Source organism: Oncorhynchus kisutch, linkage group LG2 (genome assembly GCF_002021735.2).
Source record: "Oncorhynchus kisutch isolate 150728-3 linkage group LG2, Okis_V2, whole genome shotgun sequence".
Taxonomy (NCBI): Eukaryota; Metazoa; Chordata; class Actinopteri; order Salmoniformes; family Salmonidae; genus Oncorhynchus; species Oncorhynchus kisutch.
The window spans coordinates 19075590-19098104 of NC_034175.2; the positions used below are offsets into that span (position 1 = coordinate 19075590).

A 22515-nucleotide genomic window follows, 5' to 3' on the forward strand; every position below is an offset into this window, starting at 1 on the left:
TGCCAAAATCCCAAAGTATCACTTTAAAGCCCTCATATGCCACCTGACCCTGGGAGTGGATGAGGATCAGTTCCCCTCACACTGGGCCAGCGCCTCATCCATCTTGGCCTGAATCTTCTCCACCCTGGGGGCCCATTTCTCCCTGACTTCAACATTCACCCTCCTCTCTGACCACTGTATATGCCATTTGTGTCATCAGGCCCATGCGAAAGATATTAGCCAATTGGGAACACTTTTTCTCCATGACGTCTCAGTTTTTCTTGTAGTGCTCTAGGTACACCTCCAGCAAACCTCTTTGTTCAGAAGTGTTATGTGTCTAGAGCTAGGGTAAGCTTGTCTCTCTCATAGACCCTCTGGAACTCTGAACTCACTTTCGATCTGTTCCACCATGGTGTTGGGGGCGGTGTACTGGTGCTTGATATACTCTCCATACTTGCTGTACTTCTCATTGACCTCGTCCAGTTGACTCTGCTTCAGAATCTGCTGGTTTATCTTGGAGATGCTTTCCAGCTTGGCGTGGATGTGGCCGAATTCGTCGGTGTCCTGGTCTTGGGTGAGGTCTTTGGCGACCAGGTCCTATGTCAACTTCACCACTGCAGTGACTATGTCGAAGAGTGGGTTGATGGTGGCGGCGAAAGAGGAGACTTTCTCCGTGCCTTGTAGGATTATGACCACTGTCTCCTTGTCCATAGCTGCTGCTACAGATACGACTTCACTGTCGTCCTAGAGAGAGAGAGAACAGAGTATTTTAGTATGTACATCGCTCATGTCTGCAAGTAGTGCCAACTTTATTGAATGTGAATTATGTGGGGTGATTTACTTTAACTTGTATTCAGAATATTCACAAACCTTGTGAATCCTTGATAACTTTTTATTGTGTACGCACATTCGGCAAATGCATCTGGAAGTTAGCTGAATAATAATAGAATATTGTCATACAGCTGAAGAACAGATTAGTCTGCTCTTTGAACACCGACTGACTCTCTATAACATTGAGACACAACATTATACCCCTTATTTTTAACAAACAGAACAAGTATTCTGCTGCAGCCAATGGCAGATGGTTGCTGTCCAGTTCTGAAAGTGGAGTTTAAAATAGCATATATGCCCCACATTAGATGGAAATGTTAGTAAATAAATACTCTTCTCAGAGTATTGATGAATGTACCAATTTGTATGCAATCATTGGAGGGGATTACGTCTTTTGATATCAGTGAGAGCTACAACTAGCACTATTCCATCTGAAATTGTGGACAAAAATATATGTGACTGTGCTAGATACATTCAATGTCCATTGATTTAATCTAAAATTATGATTAGTAATCGGCTCTTACCAGAGTCAAGTCGGTAGCTGTTTCCATCCTTCTGGTTCTGTTGTAGTACTCTTGGTAGTTGTGGTTCTGTAGTAGTAGTAGTAGTAGTAGAAGTAATAGTACTACTAGTCTTGGTATTGTGGTGCTGTAGTAGTAGTAGTAATAGTACTAGTAGTCTTGGTACTTTGGTTCTGTATTCTCTGAACTAGCAGCCTAGTTCTGAGATGAGGGTGTTAACCGCTGCCAACAACCGTAACACAGCTATCGAGCAACTGACACGTAAATTTGTAGCAACAGACAAAATTATGTTATACATATTGCAGTATATGTTTCCATAAAACACCCTTATTATTATGACAGAAATGTAGGTAAAATAGTGAAAGCTTTAATCAAATTGGATTTCCTATGTAGGCTATATTAAGAAGTGACAGACATAGGCTTTGTATTATCCATGTGATTAAAATATCTAAGTAAAATGAACTGAGTAAAATGTGTAAAGAAGTATTTGCAGCAGTTGACAAATGAGTGGAGGAATTGTAATTGCTAACGTTGAATTGTTTGATAAGCTCCTGGACTGTGACTTCAGGCTCTGATCGATGTGACGCCTAAAGAAAAGAGAACATCCATCAAGATTGGGGGAAAATATGAACTGCATCTGTGCACAGCTAATAGTGTTCTTTCAATTTCTAGATGCGATTAGACAGCATCTCTCTACAGCCTTTCATATCTGTATGTATTTGTCAGTGAAGGAGTTAACAGCTATCTCTGTTAGTATAGCAGCCCTCGGTTCAACACGTCAGCACCACGCTGCTTTGAATGTGCCTCTATGGAAAAGACTGATCGCTCCAGTGTAGCTGTGATATCAGCGCTAGCAGGTGAAATGTGGAAGTCGTGCCCCTCAAGTGGTGGTTAGAAGCTAAAAGACACTGGACAGGACTGAGTCATACAGAGAAGCAGAGACAACAACAGACTGAGCTTAATCTCGGTGGAAGAGAAACCTGTAATATGCAACACAGTTGCTTAAACTGTTAAATCAAAGACACTACTGTACATGAAGTGAAATAATTGCATGGTGCTAATTTAACCTGCATGAGTTGAGTGAGATTGATGGACGTTTTCAAAGATCGGCAGTTGTTGCCAAAGGTGTACCTGGATCACTGCGACCGAAACCGAGGTGGCTTAGCTGGCAAAATACTGGGTCATCTCTTCCACATGTTTGAAGTACAAAATATGCTGTTGGTTTTTTAGCTGTGTTTGTCTTTACATGGACATGATCTTGGAAATATTTATATGATTCCACATGATGCACACAAAGAGCTACTGAGATGAGGGTGTTCGTGGTTGCGTTCTTTTGTTTTACAGCTGCTAACAACAGTCACACAGCTGTCGTGCAACTGATTTACATTATCAGCTGTTTCTAAGGAGTGCACAGAATTGATGTAGCCAAAATAATATGGGGGACTACTCTTCAATCCACTTTTTGTTGGCTCACATGGCCACTACTGCAGTAGAACATACAGTAGCTACAAACCAAAACAGAAGTCTAAAATCTGGAGTAGCAGTGGCATTTGGCAGTGAATGAGTTAACAATTTTCTCTTTAAGCATAGCAGCGCTCTGTTCAGCACTTCAGCACCAGGCCGATTATGAATGTGCCTCTATGGAAGAGACTGATAGCTCCAGTGTAGCTGCGAGCAACGCTAGCAGGCTAATTGAGGGAATCATGCCCTTCAAGTGGTAGTTAGAAGCAATGTGCTCTAACAGCCACTGGGCGGGACACTGAGTCATCCAGAGAAGCAGAGATGACAGATTGAGCTCAATTTTGGTGGAAGAGAAACTTGCTGTAGGGCAGCACGGTTGGCATAACTATAGTACTACATCAAAGACACTACTGTACATGAAGTTAAATAATTTCACTGTGTTCTAGTGGAGGAATTCAGAGGCTAATTTAACTTGTATGAGTTGAGGTGTATTGTCTGAGAAGTGCTTTCTCAGTCTACACAGTGGTACTTATCCTCATGTTTAAATATGTTGCAAAAACACGTAATTGTAGACCAAGGTGTTTTTGAAAAAAGCACAGCCTTAATGTACCACAGTCACGCGTTGAATTTGACAGATATCAGACAGAGCAGTGGAGATGTTGAGAGCCGTGTCAAAGCGAGAGCCTGCTCAAAATCTCTTTTAGTCTCTCACCTCACTGAGTGCAAATGGCAGGATAGGATTGGTCCCACTCACTCTTTTGTGCCTGAATCTACCAGAGGGGGCAGTAAAATGTACATATTTTTATGGGGGGGGGTCAGATTTCAGCACCAATGATGGACTGAGTAACAGTGTCACTCCAAAGCACATTTGAACCCTTTACATTCTGGCAAATATTAGTTTGTGGGTTTGGATAGGATGTTATTGAAATTAATATGGGGGAAAGAAGGCAATTGAAAAGAAGTAAATGGGGAGATAGTAGTTTAACGTAATCTGATTAAAAGCCCAGTATTCATGAGAATATGATCCCTTTCATGACATTTTCTGCCTTCCGGTGCTCAATTAACCCTTACCACACCAGTGAGACAACTTTTCTATTTCTGAGATCAGAAATATACCTATGGATAAAATTTCTCATTTGGATAATTATTTATATTTTTGTGTCTTTCCCTTTACAGATAACACTGCATCCGAGAGAGAACTCGCATTGAAATGTAGGTAATGAAAGTGAATTGTGTTATTTAACCTGGGGGGGGGGGGGGGGGGTGTACCTCTAAAACTACAAAAACAGGAAAGAGTGAAGAAAATGAAGAAACATAAAGCACTATTACAGACATTTTCACATTAGTACTCTGTCTAAAATCATCACAGAAATGCAAGCAAGCGGCAGTGTAATTGAACCCTTTGTACAAATGAAGCCTGTGTTTAACTGTCCCTTCCAATTGAATGCTTTATAATTGGTGGTTTCAATAATACCCATCCCATAGTAAACTGTGTTTGTACACAGTAGAAAAGTGTATGCATGGAAAAGTTGATGTATATGGGCTGTCAACCCAATATGTTATTTCAGGGAAACAGCTGACCAGGCCCCACGGCCCGTGAACCTGAAAGGGAGACGTTAGTTTAACCGATCACCACTGTGCTACTGTATAGCTGAGCCTTCAGAGACTCAGGACACTGCAGCACTCCCTGTTTGAAGCAGTTGGTCTAGGCCCATGTCCTGAAACCTCAAATACAACCATTATTTCCCAAATAATTAACTTAATTCTAAATTAAAGATGGTAATTTGTATTCAAACAACATATTTTGCCTCATGAGTACAAATAAAGCAGCTGCGATGGTGATTCAATCAGGAAGTGGGCAGTTACTCTCACCACTCTCTCTAAGTGGAGCGGCCATCTTTACAGTCTCTAGATATGCACATAGCAGAGCAAGCTAAATACATTCTACATGTTATCTCACACTAAAATCTTTACAAAGTTTACCATTTGCATGTTTGCTCTTTATTTGAATAATTTTGTGTCTCTTACTGTTCAATCATCACAGCTTCCCATCTTTCTTTACAGAGCACAGGACTGTGAAACAGTTTGGGCACTTCCCTTTGGACAACAGCCCTGAGACCAATGTAGAGCTGAAAATAGCTGACTAATTAACACAATAGACAACGATACAGTTTCTTCTGGAGTTTTACTGACTTTGTGCGTACTAAATCCAACCCACATCTCCTCTGCAGTAGCACAGAGCCACAAGCTCCATTCCCTTCCCAGCTATGGCTCCCCCTAGCTGTGCTTCCATATTTCCTTAAATATGCACAGCATAATGGCCTGTCCCTCCCTTCTCTATAACATTATACAGACACCACCTAGCACCTGAAAATCGAAATTTTTCTGGATACATTTTGAGATTAGAGTCTCTATATACCCCATATCCATCCAATGGCATATCCATTCAATGGCAACGGTCCTTTGCTGTTGTTCTGGGATTGATTTGCACTTTTCGCATCAAAGTACATTCATCTCTAGGAGACAGAACGCGTCTCCTTCCTGAGCGGTATGACGGCTGTGTGATCCCATGGTGTTTATACTTGCGTACTATTGTTTGTACAGATGAACGTGGTACCTTCAGGCGTTTGGAAATTGCTCCCATAGTGTGAACCAGACTTGTGGAGGTCTACAGTTTTTTTTCTGAGGTCTTGGCTTTTCATTTTCCCATGATATCAAGCAAGGAGGCATTGAGTTTGAAGGTAGGCACTGAAATGCATCCACAGGTACACCTCAAATGGACTCAAATTATGTCAATCAGCCTATCAGAAGCTTTTAAAGCCATGCCATCAATTTCTGGAATTTTCCAAGCTGTTTAGGCACAGTCAACTTAGTGTATGTAAACTTCTGACCCACTGGAATTGTGATACAGTGAATTATAAGTGAAATAATCTGTCTGTAAACAATTGTTGGAAAAATTACTTGTGTCATGCACAAAGTAGATGTCCTAACCGACTTGCCAAAACTATAGTTTGTTAACAAGACATTTGTGGAATGTTTGAAAAACAAGTTTTAATGACTCCAACCTAAGTGTATGTAAACTTCCGACTTCAACTGTACCTTTTGAGCTGTCTGAATCCTCCTGACTAGTGGTTATTTTTTTAATAAACTAAATATGCTTCTCTGTATCTCTGCTAAAATATGGGTAAAATATTGAAAGGAATGTGAGTCTTATTCAGTACATTTAGATATTGCTTGCTTTTCTAAAGTCTACCAATCTTGCCTGCAGGCATGCCAGCGAAGATGATAATTAGACAAGCTAGCTATTCTAACTTGATTGATTGCCTCAACCTATCTGGGATAGCTAAAGCCAACTTCATACAATTACTAGGTGGCAAGTAGTATTACTAATTTTATTAAATTCAGTTGTGTCACTGATCTACACAGAATACCCCATAACGTCAAAGTGGAATTGTGTTTTTAGAAATGTTAACTAATTCATAAAAAAATTCAAAGCTGTCTTGAGTAAATAAGTATGCAATCTTTTTGTTATGGCAAGCCTAAATAAGTTCCGAAGTAAAAATGTGCTTAACAAGTCACATAATAAGTTGCATGGACTCACTCTGTATACAATAATACTGTTTAACATGCCCACCCCATCTCTGTACATCACACATACAGTTATCTGTAAGGTCCCTCAGTTTAACCATGATTTTCAGGCACAGATTGAACTACAAAGACCAGGAAGCTTTTCCTATGTTTTGCAAAGAAGGGCACCTATTGGTAGAAGGGTATAAAAAGCAGACATTTAATATCCCTTTGAGCATGGTGCTGTTATTAATTGTACACTGTATCAATACACCCAGTCACTACAAAGATACAGGTGCCCTTACTAAATCAGTTGCTGGAGAGGAAAGACACCCCTCTTGGATTTCACCATGAGGCCAATGTAACAGATTTTAATGGTTGTGATAGGATGGAGGATGGATCAACAACATTGTTACTCCGCAACAGTAACATAAATGACAGAGTGAAAAGAAGGAAGCCTGTACAGAATAAGAAATATTCCAAAACTTGCATCCTGTTTGCACTGAAGTAATACTGCAAATAAATTGGCAAATACATACACTTTTTGTCATGAATTAAAAGTTTTATATTTGGGCAAATCCAACCCATCACTGAGTACCACTCTTCATATTTTCAAGAATGGTAGTAGCTGCATCATGTTATGGGTTGGCATGAACTAGGGAGTTTTTTAGGATAAAAAGAAACACAATAGAGCTAAGCACAGGCAAAATTCTAGAGGAAAACCTGATTCAGTCTGCTTTCCAACAGACACTGAGAGACAAATTCACATTTCTACAGGACAATAATCGAAAACACAAGACCATTTATGCACTGGAGTTGCTTACCAAGACATCATTAAATGTTCCTGAGTGGCTTAGTTACAGTTTGGACTTAAATCGGCTTTAAAATCTATGGCAAGACTTGAAAATGGCTGTCTAGCAATGACCAATAACCAACTTGATAGAGCTTGACACATTTTTTTAAGAATAATGGGCAAATATTGTACAATCCAGGTGTGCAAAGCTCTTAGAGGCCTACCCAGAAAAACACACAGCAAACTTAACATGTGCAAATACTTGTATGAACATAACAAGATTCATCAACTGAGACATAAACTGAACAAGTTCCACAGACATGTGACTAACAGAAATGCAATAATGTGTCCCTGAACAAAGGGGGGGTAAAAGTTACAAAAGTAACAGTCATTATCTGTTGTGGCCACCAGCTACATTAAGTACTGCAGTACAGCTCCTCCTCATGGACTGCAGCAGATTTGCCAGTTCTTGCTGTGAGATGTTACCCCACTCTTACACCAAGGCTAGTTCCCGGACATTTCTGGGGGGTATGGCCCTAGCCCTCACCATCCGATCCAACAGGTCCCAGACGTGTACAATGGGATTGAGATCCGGGCTCTTCGCTGGCCATGGCAGAACACTGACATTCCTGTCTTGCAGGAAATCACGCACAGAATGAGCAGTATGGCTGGTGGCATTGTCATGCTGGAGGGTCCTGTCAGGATGAGCCTGCAGGAAGGGTACCACATGAGGGAGGAGGATGTCTTCCCTGTAACACACAGTGTTGAAATTGCCTGCAATGACAACAAGCTCAGTCCGATGATGCTGTGACACACCGCCCCAGACCATGACTGACCCTCCACCTCCAAATCGATCCCGCTCCAGAGTACAGGCCTCGGTGTAACGCTCATTCCTTTGACGATAAACGCGAATCCGACCATCACCCCTGGTGATACAAAACCGTGACTCGTCAGTGAAGAGCACTTTTTGCCAGTCCTGTCTGGTCCAGTGATGGTGATTTGTGCCCATAGGGGACGTTGTTGCCGGTAATGTCTGGTGAGGACCTGCCTTACAACAGGCCTACAAGCCCTCATTCGAGCCTCTCTCAGCCTATTGCAGACAGTCTGAGCACTGATGGAGGGATTGTGCATTCCTGGTGTAACTCCGGAAGTTGTTGTTGCTATCCTGTACCTGTCCCGCAGGTGTGATGTCCATCCTGTCTCCCTGTAGCACTGTCTTAGGCATCTCACAGTACGGACATTGCAATGTATTGCCCTGGCCACATCTGCAGTCCTCATGCCTCCTTGCAGCATGCCTACGGCACATTCACGCAGATGGGCAGGGACCCTGGTCATCTTTATTTTGGTGTTTTTCAGAATCAGTAGAAAGGCCTCTTTAGTGTTCTAAGTGTTCATAACTGTGACCTTAATTGCCTACCGTCTGTAAGCTGTTAGTGTCTTGATGGCCGTTCCACAGGTGCATGTTCATTAATTGTTTATGGTTCGTTGAACAAGCATAGGAAACAGTTATTTGGATTTTTACAAATTATCTTTGAAAGACAGGGTCCTGAAAAAGGGACGTTTATTTTTTTGCTGAGTTTATTTATCTTTAAACAGGACAAATCTGAGTGGGCACATGCCCCTGTGACACCTCTGCTATTTATGATTGTGTTATTATTATAATAAACAAGGGGAAAATAAATACATCAGAGCAATATTTCAGGGTAAGGTTCTTCTGTCCATGATATGCCATGCATGTTGATGTTTCTATGTCATTTTGATGTTTTCTATAAGCACTAGGGCTAGGCAATGGAAGATGGAGCCTACATGCAATAGATTATTACACATGACATAGACTGTCTATACTGTATGCTGCTTTAGTGATGTATGCTGTATGCTGCTTTTTAGACTTTAAAGTGTCAAGTGTTATATTGTTACTATAACATCTTCTCATATACATTGTTTATAATTCAGAGACCATACAGTAAGTGATATATAGTTCCCTTTTGAGTCTGTAGAATACTGTCTAATCAACCTATCATAATCAACATCTCATATCTCACAACCTGTCTTATTTCTGCTTGTGGTCCAAAAGGAGTTACTGTAATGTCTGTCAGACTACAATGGTACAACCTCTGAGTTACTCTGCATGCACATTTCCCATCTATAGTTACAATCACTCCATTCATAAGGTTTCTCAAGATAGTTAATCTTCACAATGTTGTATCAAGCTGCATTTAGTCATGGTAAAGGATTCATAATTAATTAATTTGTGTTTGTTCTTTTTGTGACGAGTAGAGAGTAGTACTTGATTGATCCCCACTTGGGAAATTTTTTAGCACTCAGCATCATCAATAAATGACAAGGACAAGAGAAGACATGTAACAAACACATGATAAAAAAAATCTGATAGACACATACAGTATGAAGGCACCTGCACCTTAGAGGCCTTAAAGTTCAATTCACTACAGTGCTGTGGAGTGGGTGCTGCACTACAGTGCTGTGGAGTGTGTGTGTGTGTGTGTGAATATTTATGAATATGTCCTGCATTGATTCTAGATTGCAGCTGATTGTAGCACTGGCTTTCTTGATGATTTTGTCAAGCTGGTTTAAGTCCTCCTTGGCCATTCCAGCACACCACACTGCTGTAGAACATGCAAATCATTTTGTCAACGACAATATCTAAGCTTCCCTAAAAAATACAGTCTGGATTGGACTTTTTAGTACACTGTGTGAATTCTCCTTCCAGTTCAGCTTGTTGTCCACTATTACACCCAAGTTCTTGTCAAAGTCAACAGTACTAAGGTCTTTACCATTAAGACAAATTTGATTGAAAAAAAATTCCCCCAAAATCTACCACCTGCTTTTTGGTCTTTAGTAGATTCAGTTCCAGGTAGTTGGCCTTACACCATTTCACAAAGGACTCTGTTGTTTCCCTGTGGTGAGTATTGTCTCATCTCGTGACACAGCTTACTATAGCAGTCATCAGTTCAGTGTTGTGTGTAAAGACATTTGTGTAAAGGATAAACAGGAAAGGTGACAGGACCGTCCCTTGCGGGGGCCCCCATGTTTGTATATATCCGATCCAATACTGCATGGTTCAGTCTTATGAACCGTGGTCTATTGGTCAGATCACAATCCATTTGATTATGTGTGGGTTGACATGAATGTCCTTTAGCTTTGGGCCAGAAGTTGGAGTTGTATGGTATGGAAAGCACTGGAGAAGTCAAAGAACATTGTTGTCATCACACAGCCAGGCTTCTCCAGGTGCTCTGTGGAGGAGATCGAGCAGAACATCTTCAACACCAGTTTTAGGGTGGTATGCAAATAGCAAAGGATCCAGGTAGGATGCCACCTTGGCTCTTAATAAGGGCATTCAAATTTGTTCAATCATAATGTAATAAAGATATAAATAAGTAATATTCTTCCCAAAATCAAGGTGTTTATTTTGGTCATAATTCTGTAACACCTATCCAATTGTTTCAGATCAGGAGCATTTGAAATTCAGAAAAATACTTCAGTAAGTTAAATGTTATTAATGTGCAAAAGATGGACAGTATGTTTAAATGAAAAAGGAAAAACATTTGTCTCGCTTTATTGCTATTACAAACTGTACAATATTTTATGCTAAATTGAACACCTGATATAATAACGCTGCAAGTATGGATGATGAGAAGGTACACCTGTAAGTTCAACCTGTCAGGAAACTCCTGAACATGCACAAACAGTGCCTCCTGTTGATAGGCTCAATGACATCAATTACAGAGATGAACCAGGTATCTATTTAGTCCTGAAACCGTTTGTTACCAGCCATGCTCAACATCTCATTTTAAGTAAGTGGTCTGTATGGAATGTCAAAAGAAGACTGTCCAGTAGCTATCCAAACTTGCCACCCCTGCGTCGTCCCCTAGTCCCCCCAGGTGTCTGTGTTCTGGGGGGGGTGGCAGAGCTGTTTGGGGTTCGTCTGAAGGGAGGACATTTTGCGGGCACGACGGCGTCTGGATGCTTCTCTCCAAGCCTCCCTCTGCTGTCTCTGGGTCTCTTCAGGTAGATCTGATATCAGCACCCTCTTCTGATAATACCTGAAGAGAGAATGAGTATGAACACAGGCTCCACAACACAGATACACACACTAGGGCTGTCATAGTAGAACCGCCCAACCTTTGCTTTTGGAGAATGTGCTTATTGTTTTCTAGGTATTATCACTGCACTGTTGGAGATAGAAACACAAGCAATTCGCTGCACCTGCGATAACATCTGCAAATAAACTTTGATTTGATAACCCGTCATAAATACAGACCGTACACAAATTGAAGCCAAAACCTTGGTGGACAGTCATTGTTTAACATTTCTGTAAATGTATTTATTTTGTTTGGAGTGGTACACTTCCACATGGAGATTAAAAGAATGAATGACGCTGTTTTGCTGCTTTAAGTCATTTATTTATCAGGCCTCTATAACCGGCAGATGCTTGATAGAAAACATGAACATGCATGCAGCTGTTGCGCAACATAAAAAAAAAAATACTATTATGGCTAAACAGAGTTTGGAGAGCACGCCTCTGTAGTGTAGCTCAATCTACTTTGTCTTCTTGGCAGGTGGCTGGTAGTCAGGTTCCATGTCCTCTTCATCTCCATCGTCTTCTGATTTGATTTGATTTGATTACACATCTGCAGCCTTTTCGTCCACTCCTTCCCCAGTGCTAACGTCACCCTCTTCTCCCTCTTGTCCTTCCAGGAGACTACCACTGGTGGCTTCTGTGGAGTTGGTGCGGGGCTGGTTGACAGGGATATCTGTTTGAAGAAAAATGCAAGGTATTTTTTATGCAAGGTATATCTTCAATAAAATAAAGTTGCATACATTCTGCAATCTTCACTTTGTATTGCTACACAGAGGGGAGTTGTTGGTATATGCTGTTGTATGTATGCTGTTCAACGTATACTGACTGTACAAAACATTAAGGATATCTACTACCATACCCTGTTGAAAGGCACTTAACTCTTTTGTCTGTCCCATTAACCCTCTGAACGGCACACATGCGACAATTGAGAAATGGATTGTGTAAGGCTTACAAACCCTTCTTTAACCTGCCTCCTCCCATTCATCTACACTGATTGAAGTGGATTTAACAAGTGACATCAATAAGGGATCATAGCTTTCACATGGATTCACCTGGTCAGTCTATGTAAAGAGCAGGTGTCCTTAATGTTTTGTACACTCGGGATATTTTGTGTATGCTGTTGAGAGTGGAGAGTAACTTACGCTTCAGTAAAGATTCATAGTATTTGAGCAGCTCCTGGAGGCAGTCCTCCTCCAGACCTGGCTGAGGGTTGGTGGGCATCATGATTTCTACTTCCCAGCAGCCTCCACGGGACTGCTTCCCTATGAGGACGGACCTAAAGCCCAGAGCATGCACTTTCCGGAGCTGCAGAAGACAAAAGGGTTTACAGAATTATAATTTCAATCAGGTGGCTGCTAATCATAAATACAATAGGAATTAGTTCAATTCAAATGGAATAAAGCTAAGAATGTGTCCAGAAATATGGAGGGTTACCATTATGAAAAGTGAGTCCAGGAACCTGGCAACGTTGTTTTAAAGGATGGTCGGTCTTGTCCACTCTATCAGTGTCTTGTCCATTGCCTTATTTTGTAATTTGTGGTTTTTCTTGAAAGGCTGCACGGTTTTGCAGGTCTCACATATTTTAGAAGCATAATTTAACAACCTTTTGCAGTTGTCACACACCTTCGTTGAGCCATGAGTTGGTTAAATTTGATAAAGAATGAACAAAGAAACAAACAGAAAGGTGTCAAGGAGAGCACATGGTTAGCACATTTGATTTGACAATAAACAGAAGTTGCAGTCAATATTACCTCTTGAACAGGGACCCTGAGTGTGGCTTATGACAATCAGCTAGATTGGGTGGGTTTTGATAATATGATAGCCTTAAGCATAGCCTCCCCACTCCCTATTAATCCCATTCAAGGGGAAAACATTTGAAATAACCTACTCAGCAGCAGAGCGCACACATCAAGTACAGGTTGAAGGAATGGGAGATTAATGGAGATTTGATTTATTGTATTTAAACTTGTTTAACATTTTACTGTACTTTAAGGTGCGAAATTGATTAGCTACCAGTAAGAGAAATACACTGCACTGTCAGTAGACAAATTCCAATCCTCAAGCTAGATCGGCCATGGCAAAATGCAGTTTAATCCAAAACAGGATGTTTTATCACAAATAAATAATATTGAAAAAGATAACAGCTTAAGCCCCCATGCAGTCTTTGTAATTCTATTTTTAAATCACCACTGTATGTCTAATAAATTACTGTGTTTATTTAATGAAAATTACACCAACATATACTGTATGTTTAACCATTTATGTCCCTGAGCCTCCTTTGGCCCTTAAAATGCTCAGTCTGTTTGTGTGGGCGTTAGGAAACACATTTGAAGATACAGTATTTACATACACAGACCCGATTGGCTGATAGGATGGTCTAGAACCGACTCCCTTACCCAGATGAACGATCATTGGGCTATTATATTCAGATCATGATGTGGGCCAAATTATGTGGGCCAAAAGTTCCATCCTACCTGAACAGGCTTAAATTCCAGGCAATTTTCAAACAGCTCTTACACAAAACAGGCATAATTTTTACAATTTCTGAGTTTTATTTCAACCTCATTGTGTGGAAATATAACAAAAAGCAGGAAAATCAAGTTTAACTTCACTGCCCCTTTAACACTGTAGTGAAATGGGAACTCGTTCTGAACAAAACTGAATTTAATCACACTGATTTTGTTTACAGTAAGTCAACAAAACGTCTTAAAGAAATCTGTCAACAACAAAAAAACACTTCCGGTAATCATTTAGAACATCATTATAACATAAAAGTTATAAAATCACGTTTCCCCATCACAGACAGGGCCAGCCAACAGAAACATATAACAATTATTCCAAGATGCATATCATGATAGAACTCAATTGCAATCTGTAGTGTTGATTGATTGATATTAAACAAGAGCAACATAACATTTGAAGCTATGCATCATGTATGTGCATCCTAGTTTGTGTGTTTGCATCTCCTATGAAACTGGTTCACCATTCAAATTCAGTCAGGTCTTTGAGGAAGGTGGCAACTGCATCGGTCTTCCTTTGCACAACTCTTCCAGTCCTGCGGCTCACCCCGGCTTCTGAATCAAGGTATGAAGAGCATTTGGTTCCTTCATTTGGGTTGATCCCTACTAGAAACCTAAACAGTCAACATGGAAGCGTTAGTCAATCCAGGCAATCAGGCATTGCTTTCACAACTCTTTCAATTCGGGTTGCAATGCTATGGGTAATTTAGAAATCTAACGTAATCTTCAGTAATTTCGGTAATTAAGAGAAAATGTATGGCAATCTATTGTAACTTTGGTCATTTATACTTTAAATAAAAATACATGTATTCATATATAGTATTCATTTTTTTTATATATCTGTGTCCATATTGTACATGAGTTTCTAGTAGATATGGTTCAAGAGAAAAGAGCCTAATTAATGAAAAAAGCATCTAATCAACGTTGGCATTATTTTCAATTAACTCTGCAACTCTTCCAACAATTAACTTTTTTACAACTGTCACCAGTTTGACGCCAAAACATTGACAACAAATACATACGGGGTGGCAGGTAGCCTAGTGGTTAGAGCGTTGGACTAGTAATCGAAAGGGTGTAAAATCTAATCCCTGAGCTGACAAGGTAAAAATCTGTCGTTCTGCCCCTGAACAAGGCATTTAACCCACTGTTCCAAGGCCATCATTGAAAATAAGAATTTGTTCTTAACTGACTCGCCTAGTTAAATAAAGGTTAAAAAAAATACTAATTTAAAAAAAAAATGCTGACATAGTAAAATAAACAAGTGTGTAAAAAATATATAAAGGCTACTTCATGCTGAAACCCTCATATGAAACACCAATGGTATTCACTAAGTTAATGGTTCATATTTAGGATGTTTTACAGCTTTGTTATTCTATTTTAAAATATTCTTCTTTAATTATTTTATATATTTAAATGTGGCCACACAGAGGGCCAGAGATAATTACAGACACCTGTGATAATCTGAGGTACCCAAAAGGACCACTATATGTATTGTAATAGATTAAATAAAATCCTTGAAGATACCAAAAAGCTGGCAGTTTACTGGTAAACAAAAGTTTCCAGTAATATACCCTCCCTTTGCAACACTAGGCAAGTCTCAACACTGAGATGCACAAAGATGAAATGTAACTGCAAGGCATGCAAGACAAATGTAAGTGCTGGATCAATAAATGTTCAATACTTGCCTCTGAATAAGCTCCAGTGTTGCTGAGGCTGTCTCCTGGTACTCTGTATTGAACACGTAGAAACATCCGAAGAGCACAGAAAGGGCAGCAGCAAAGTTGGACTGATTATCCAAAACACAGACCACTCTCCCCTCGATCGACACCATCCACTTAGATGAAGCCAGCAGGGAACTCCCTGAAGTACACAGTAATAATGAATGTGTTAAACAATATATTTTTTAAATATAGGCCTACACAATATATTTCTGTTCCACCACAATTAAAGATTACAGTATTAGACTAGAATTCATCTTATTGTTCTATTCTTCTGTGCAGTATTAACATTATGAAGTTAAGTACCAGTATGTATTTCTGGTGGTTTATCTAGCCCCACCGTCGACATAATCTGATTTATGAATATGATCATCTCCAGTCCATACACAAAATGCTGTCATTACCAAGCATGATAAGTCTTGGAGTGGCCGGCAAATGCAACTGAGCCTCTACATCCATCTGGGTGTCATTCACCTACATTAAACACAAAAAGAAGAAGGTTGTTGAATCCTGATATGATCAATCATGTGTGTTAAAGCACAGTATAATGTATATAGTCCCAGTATAAAACAATCAGATTACGTTTTTTATTTGAATAAAATCACACACACAATAACTTACATCAGCCAAGAGGAAGAGAGAGTCCTCTTTCTCTCTGAAGTGGGACAGCACCAGAAGAAGGGCAGCACAGGCTGTGAGGTTTTCACTGACGTCACCTTCAATGTCATTGAGGAGACTGTGGATGCCTCTCCTCCAGTTGGGTTTCTGACTTCGGAAGAAATTGACAATGGTCTTTCCTTTGCTCTGGAGAGCATCACTGAGACAGCGGTCGATCTCAACTCCAGTGAGCATGTGGAAGTGGGCGCAGAGCCATCTCTTGGTAAAAAGAAAAGGCCATTGTTCCTTGACGTCACCAATGCTTGGGGCTGGCCATGCATTTATCATGTGGCGTTGGTTAATGTACGTAAGCCTCATGAATTCATCCACGTCTCCCCTGTCCACACCTCTGGGGCTTGCACTGTTGAAAATGGTGGCCATAATCTGTCTCTTATTTTCCAGGGAGTCAGGAGTTTCTCCTTCTGGAAGGTCCTGTGGGTGCCAGTTGATGCACCCATAACTGTCCACTTTTGTTCTTGCTGTTTTGACTTGTCTGTTGCCGTTTTCCCCTTTTTTGCTCGTCTTGGGTCTGCGTATTCTATTTTCAGTGTTCCGGTTCACATGCTCCACTCTGGTCTTTATTTGGGTGAGCAAGGAGGAGTACCTTCTGCTAAGCAGTTCCCCTTCTTTTGACAGGTCTGCAAAGCTCTCTGGATATTCTGAAACTATAGCTTTGGCAATTTCTGAACATACTTTCTTGTTGGGGTTGAGGCAGTGTACACGCATTGCATCAACGGTGATCCTCACCATCAGCCGCCTATCTGCCGCCTCGACTCTTCGTCCCTCTGCAATGGCTCGCCTGAGGCTTTCAGGCGTCTGCTGCCAAGGGACATGAAAGTTGCTGATCCAATCCTCATCATAATCATCATCCTCCCTAAAAAGCAATACCAATTGCATGGGATAAATTGATGGTTGCTTGTGTGGAAAGTGTTCACAGTGCTATACAAAGCCAATATGTTATTATATGTTTATTTTTGCCTGAGCCAAGAGGATTTGGTACCTCCAATGCATCCTGGTAGAGAATTATTGACAATGATGATGGGAGGCTCTTGTAAAAAGTCAATTTTCTTTCAAATGTGACCATTTGTCATGTCCTCATTAGCAACAAAGTGGATCATTTTGTACTGGTCTTTCACCGTTGACAGTCCAAGAATAGGTGTCAGTCTCTTTGATAGGGATCTACTGACAGAAGCGTATCCTGCCTGTTGCATCGGAACCAAGACATCTGAGCTGAATTGGCTCAACATAGTGTCCAGTTAGACCATACACCTTTTCCATTTATACTGTATGCAGATCTTTCGTGACAATCAATGCTTTTTAAAATATTTTTATTCAAATATTTTAATAGATATCTGAGTGTCTCCCGACAGTGAAGCACGGTTGATTTTAACACAATTGTAATTTATCAGACGCTCTTATCCAGAGCGACTTAAAGGATCAATTAGGGTTAAGTCCCTTGCGCAAGGATACAGACACATTTTTCACCTAGTCAGCTCGAGGATTTGAACCAGTGACCTTTCGTTTACTGGCCCAACGCTCTTAACAGTAAATATGTTTTTATGTGAAGTACAGTAATGTTACAGTAATATAACAGCAAGCTTTACATTATGGAAGATTACAGTATTGTTTTCCCACCTTGAAAAAATGTCCTATACTGTAATTAGGGATGTTACGATATATCGGTGAACATATCGGAATCGGACGATATTAGCTAAAAATGCCAACATGGTATCGGCCGATGTCTAGTTTAATGCTGATGTGCAAAACCAATGTCAAAGCTGACGTGCATAACTATATAACGTAATGACGCCACGTAAAATTCTGCACTACGCATGCAACACAGCATTCCTAACCTAGCCCACAATGTCTGCTGTGTGTTTCGAGCAGTCAACAAGTCGAGAAGTCCTTTCAAAGAGTAAGAACATTTCTGCGAGACAACTCAAAGGCAAAATCTTTTGACGTCAAGATAATGGAATTCATTGCCCCTGACAATCAACCGTTCTCTGTCGTGGGTGATGTTGGCTTTCGCCGACTGGTTGAGCACCGGTACACACGTTGCCCTACCAGAGTTACACAGTAATAACGTCACTGGTATTAGCTTCACGACATACTATGGAACGCCGTTTGAGTCTTCACGTGTCAAAAAATATATACAAATAACACTATGTGACGTGTTAAATAAGCTTTTAATTTGACACGTCAAATAAAAGTTCTATTGTAGAATGTTGTGTGTTCTGAATTTGCACATGCAAGCCAAGTGCCACCACTACTATCAGTAGCACTGTCAAAGCTGTACAGAAAAAGTCTGCAAACAAGCAAACACCGGCCACGAACGATGTGTTTACAATAGCGCGTTGGCAATAAAGCATTATTTGTTCAACCATAACTTCTGGGGTAGCTAGGTACCTTTAGCTCGGTACCAAGCTAGCACCAATACAACCAGCCTGAAAACAATGACCAGTACAAATTGCAGTCATTTTCATTATTCTTAGAAATGATTTAAGAATACTTGTGAGAAAGTATTAGCTAGGTAGCCACTTCTTGTTCGCCTATTGAAATTGAACTTCAGTTCATGAAAATAAATAGCTAGCTTCATCTGGCTAGTGACGCTCGACCGGACTGTGGACCCGGGTTATGTGTAGTGAAGCTAGCCACAATAATGATTAAGCACAATAGTGGAATTTGCTGTTTACTCAAAATAAAAGTACATCTTTGAAAGTGATGCAGAAGGTGGAATCATGCCATATTTAGACTAAATAATGTTAAACAAGGTTGGAATGTGAATCAATGAAATGGGGTATCAGTCTACTCGGTGACACCCACAGAACACAAATGTGAAAATGTTACGCAAATATTAGCATTGTAGCTCTTATCCTTGGACTGTGACTGTGTGAAAACACCTCCCCAGTCAACCTATTGTGTGTATTGACATTCATATTGCACTGTACAGCTTTACCTAAGGATTGGGGATCAATGAAATGGGGTATCAGTCTACTCAATACCCAATATAGTTTTCTACAACATCCTCCTCAGAGTTATCACACTCAAACATCCATGCAGTATTGTTTTTCCTAATGAATAGTGTTCACATAGACTGACAATAAATGTGGCTCAATTCAGTTGTTTCAGAGTACCGCAATAAGAGCTACGACACTAATGTTCTCTGGGTGTCACTGAGTAGACTGATACCCCATGTCATTGATCCACAATCCATAGGTAAGGCTGCACAGTGAAATAAGTATGCCCCCAAGGCAATTCTAAAGTTTAATACATCCAGTGTGATTTCAACAGATTTGTCAAATTAACAAATTATTGTCTTCTGTTGATTTTATATAACAACATTCCAACCTCGTTTAGCATGATCTATTCAATTATAATTCTACTATGTGTATTAATTTGCATCACTGTTAATTATACTTTTATTTTGAAGGCTAACCGCAAAGTAGACTATTGTGGCTAATCCTTATTGTGGCTAGCTTCACATAGATGGGTCTGACCACCATTAATCAGAACTGTCTTATAAATTAGGGTTATTTCAGATGATGTCACCTAGCTATATAGTTAGCTAGCTAACTATAGCTACTGAAACGTTTTGCTATGTTTTAAGGGAAGAACATTGTTTGCATCCATGAGCTAGCTAGCTTTTATGACCAGCACTGTAGGTGCGCGAGACAACTTTACCAGCATCATAGCACACGTATCTCATGAATCGTTGTGACATATGAAATACGAGTGATAGTTATTATACATTGATTACACTATGCAAAAAATGTATGAACGCGTTAAATTATTATGTGACGTGCAGTCATGTTCAGGTCCTGATTGGTCAACAAGTTTATTTGACACTTCAAATAGTGTTATTTAACACGCAAAGACCCAAATGGTGTTTCATAGTATGAGAAATCCTGGTTGAGAAAGACACGACTGAACAAATAAACAACGAAATGGCACAGCAAAGTAAGTGAAAGAAATAGGTTTTGATGTTTTACTGGTAATGGGGACATGCGTAAATTCCAACAAAATCAGTTAAGTCAGTTAAGAACAATTTCTTATTTACAATGACGGCCTACCCCGAACGACGCTGGGCCAATTGTGCGCCGCCCTATGGACTCCCAATCACGGCCGGATGTAATACAGGCTGGATTCGAACCAAAGACTGTAGAGATGCCTCTTGCACTGAGATGCAGTGCCTTAGACCACTGGGTCCACTACTAGAATGCTTAAAAGGCCGCAAAAAAATGTAATATTGGTATCGGGTCTTTTTTGGCAAGGAAAATATTGGATATCGGTATCGGCCAAAAATGTCATATCGGTGCATCACTAATTGTAATGTAATCTACTGTGTTACACTGCAAAACACACTGAAGGTATTTTACTGTGGATTTGTGACAGTCTTTCACAGCACTGATAAAAATAATTGACAACCCAGAATCCAGGCCTGTCAAAGCACTAAAATATGCTAAACATGTCAGAAATATTACATGCTCCATGTTTTGCAAGACAACTTAACTAAATTGAATGACAATTTAAGTGTAATTGTGGACAGCCAGACTGTGTGGATGAAAGGTCATACCTGCATTTTGCCCTTTCCTTGTAGGCCCGCAACTTCTCAGGGTCAGCACGGATTCTCTCTCTGTACTGTCGCTGTGTCTCTGCGCTTGACAGCCTCCCTGATGTCAAGAGACAATAGAACCATATTGTTATTGGCATGATCCTCTTAAACCTGAATTTAACTTGGAGTTTACCATGAACTGCATAGCAGACAGTTGTTTTTAAATCCATAAGACCCCTTACAACTTTACAATAACCCTCACCACTACACTATAAAAATTTAAGAAACAGAAAAGGACAGAGACAAGACACACAAGCATACTTTTCACACGCTCTGTCGATGTCTCCTCAGACAGTTCTGAACGTCTATCGCCTGGACTCTGGCTACCAGCAACAGAAGACGTTCCATCCGACTCTTTCCCCAAGACGTGCATCGGGCCTAAGCCCTCCTGTTGTTCCGCAATGCTCTCCTCACTCATCTCCCATTTGATGTAGAAGGACCCAGTGTCAGCAGGCTCCTCTTTTATCACTGGGCTGGTGACTGGAGTGGCTGATGGGGACTGGCCTCTGGTTCTCTCTGCTGAAAGCCCAGGAGTTCCTGCATTGAGACCTGGGATTGAAACAAATACATTATATCTAAAGCTGGGGTTGGTCTCAAACTGGCCAGGTTTGAGCATAGACATGTTCAAGTAGCCTTTACCAGCAGATCAGTTACCATGAACAAGAAGATGTCTCATCATAGGCGTTGCAATGCTAAATGGGGCAGTACCTAGTACACAATGATAATCTGCAGAACATGTACTGAGGCAAGTAGGGTAGTTAGCTACATGACCTCATGAGAAAACATTTTCTGTCATGTACCAGATTTGTCCCAGTATTGGCAATGGCATAACTTTAGCATATGGGGAATATCAACTATGAATGCATTTATCATATCATAGTGTCTATAATGATGTACACACTGACATTTATGCACCGGTGACCTGAGTGGGAATGTACAGTATTATGAACTGCTGATAACCAAGCAATTAGGACAGAGCTACTCACTGGGGAAATCCATTCGCCAATCAGTTTCGCTTCCCACCTCGTTCTCATTGCACATCGGTTTCCCAAAATCTCTTCCTGGTGAAAGTGCAGAAAATTCAAAAGATAGGCCTACTCGAAATGCTGTTAATTCCTCTTCAGCTTTTTTAAGCTTACATTTAAGCGTTTCATTTTCTTTGTCCCTCTCGGCCACCTTCCTTTCATATTCCAGTATTTTGGTACTGTTCATATTGTAAATAACATCCATGACAGTATTTACCGCTGTTCTGATAGCATTTTCCACTGCACGAGCGTTTTCTTCGTTTTGTAAACAGGAATTCATTGCTCTACTAGGGAGATTAAAAAAACAAAAATCACCCACACAGCCTAACGCTACCAAGTTTGCTAAGTTGGCCAAGTCACTGAGTGAAGCAGCAATACCAAAGATACTGATAACTAGCTAGCTAACCCTTTTGTTTGTGGCACTGTAACGTTACTAGCTAGCTCAGCTGGCTAAACAGCAGCCAACAACTTTACCGATGTGTGGGTCAGTTTGTAACACGTCAGTGACAATATTGTCGAAGAGAGAAAGCGGACTAAAGTGTGGTATTTCAAAGGCACTTTCATAAAATATTCGGAAAAAAAGAATTTGACATATTTTAGAGAGCAACTGTATTACAGCTAAATGTTTACCTCGCAGTTCACTTCCGCCGCGTTGAACGCGCGCGTCACGTGTCAAATGTGTGCGGTAGCTCAATCACAGCACCATCTAGTGGTAAAATCAGTGAATAATCAA

At 40.4% G+C, this 22515-nt stretch overlaps 1 protein-coding gene across 1 annotated transcript; it reads right to left on the reverse strand.

Moving 5' to 3' along the window:
* Nucleotides 1-12991: 12991 nt before the first annotated feature.
* On the reverse strand, nucleotides 12992-22468 carry LOC109908762 (uncharacterized). The gene is made up of 7 exons (XM_020507446.2): nucleotides 21744-22468; nucleotides 21019-21306; nucleotides 20719-20815; nucleotides 16110-17019; nucleotides 15893-15962; nucleotides 15456-15630; nucleotides 12992-14384 (listed from the first exon to the last, which is right to left on the reverse strand). The coding sequence occupies exons 1-7, from the start codon at nucleotides 22060-22062 to the stop codon at nucleotides 14231-14233; spliced, it is 2013 nt and encodes a 670-aa protein (XP_020363035.2). The 5' UTR covers nucleotides 22063-22468; the 3' UTR covers nucleotides 12992-14230.
* Between the last annotated feature and the right edge of the window lie 47 nt (nucleotides 22469-22515).

What these genes read in the sequence shown, in the direction of transcription:
- LOC109908762 (XM_020507446.2), bottom strand. Translation starts at nt 22,062, where the DNA reads ATGAATTCCTGTTTACAAAACGAAGAAAACGCTCGTGCAGTGGAAAAT. An exon ending in TTGGCGAATGGATTTCCCCA is followed by an intron (nt 21,307 to 21,743) that starts GTGAGTAGCTCT and finishes TTTCAATCCCAG; the next exon opens with GTCTCAATGCAGGAACTCCT. An exon ending in AAGGAAAGGGCAAAATGCAG is followed by an intron (nt 17,020 to 20,718) that starts GTATGACCTTTC and finishes ATTGCTTTTTAG; the next exon opens with GGAGGATGATGATTATGATG.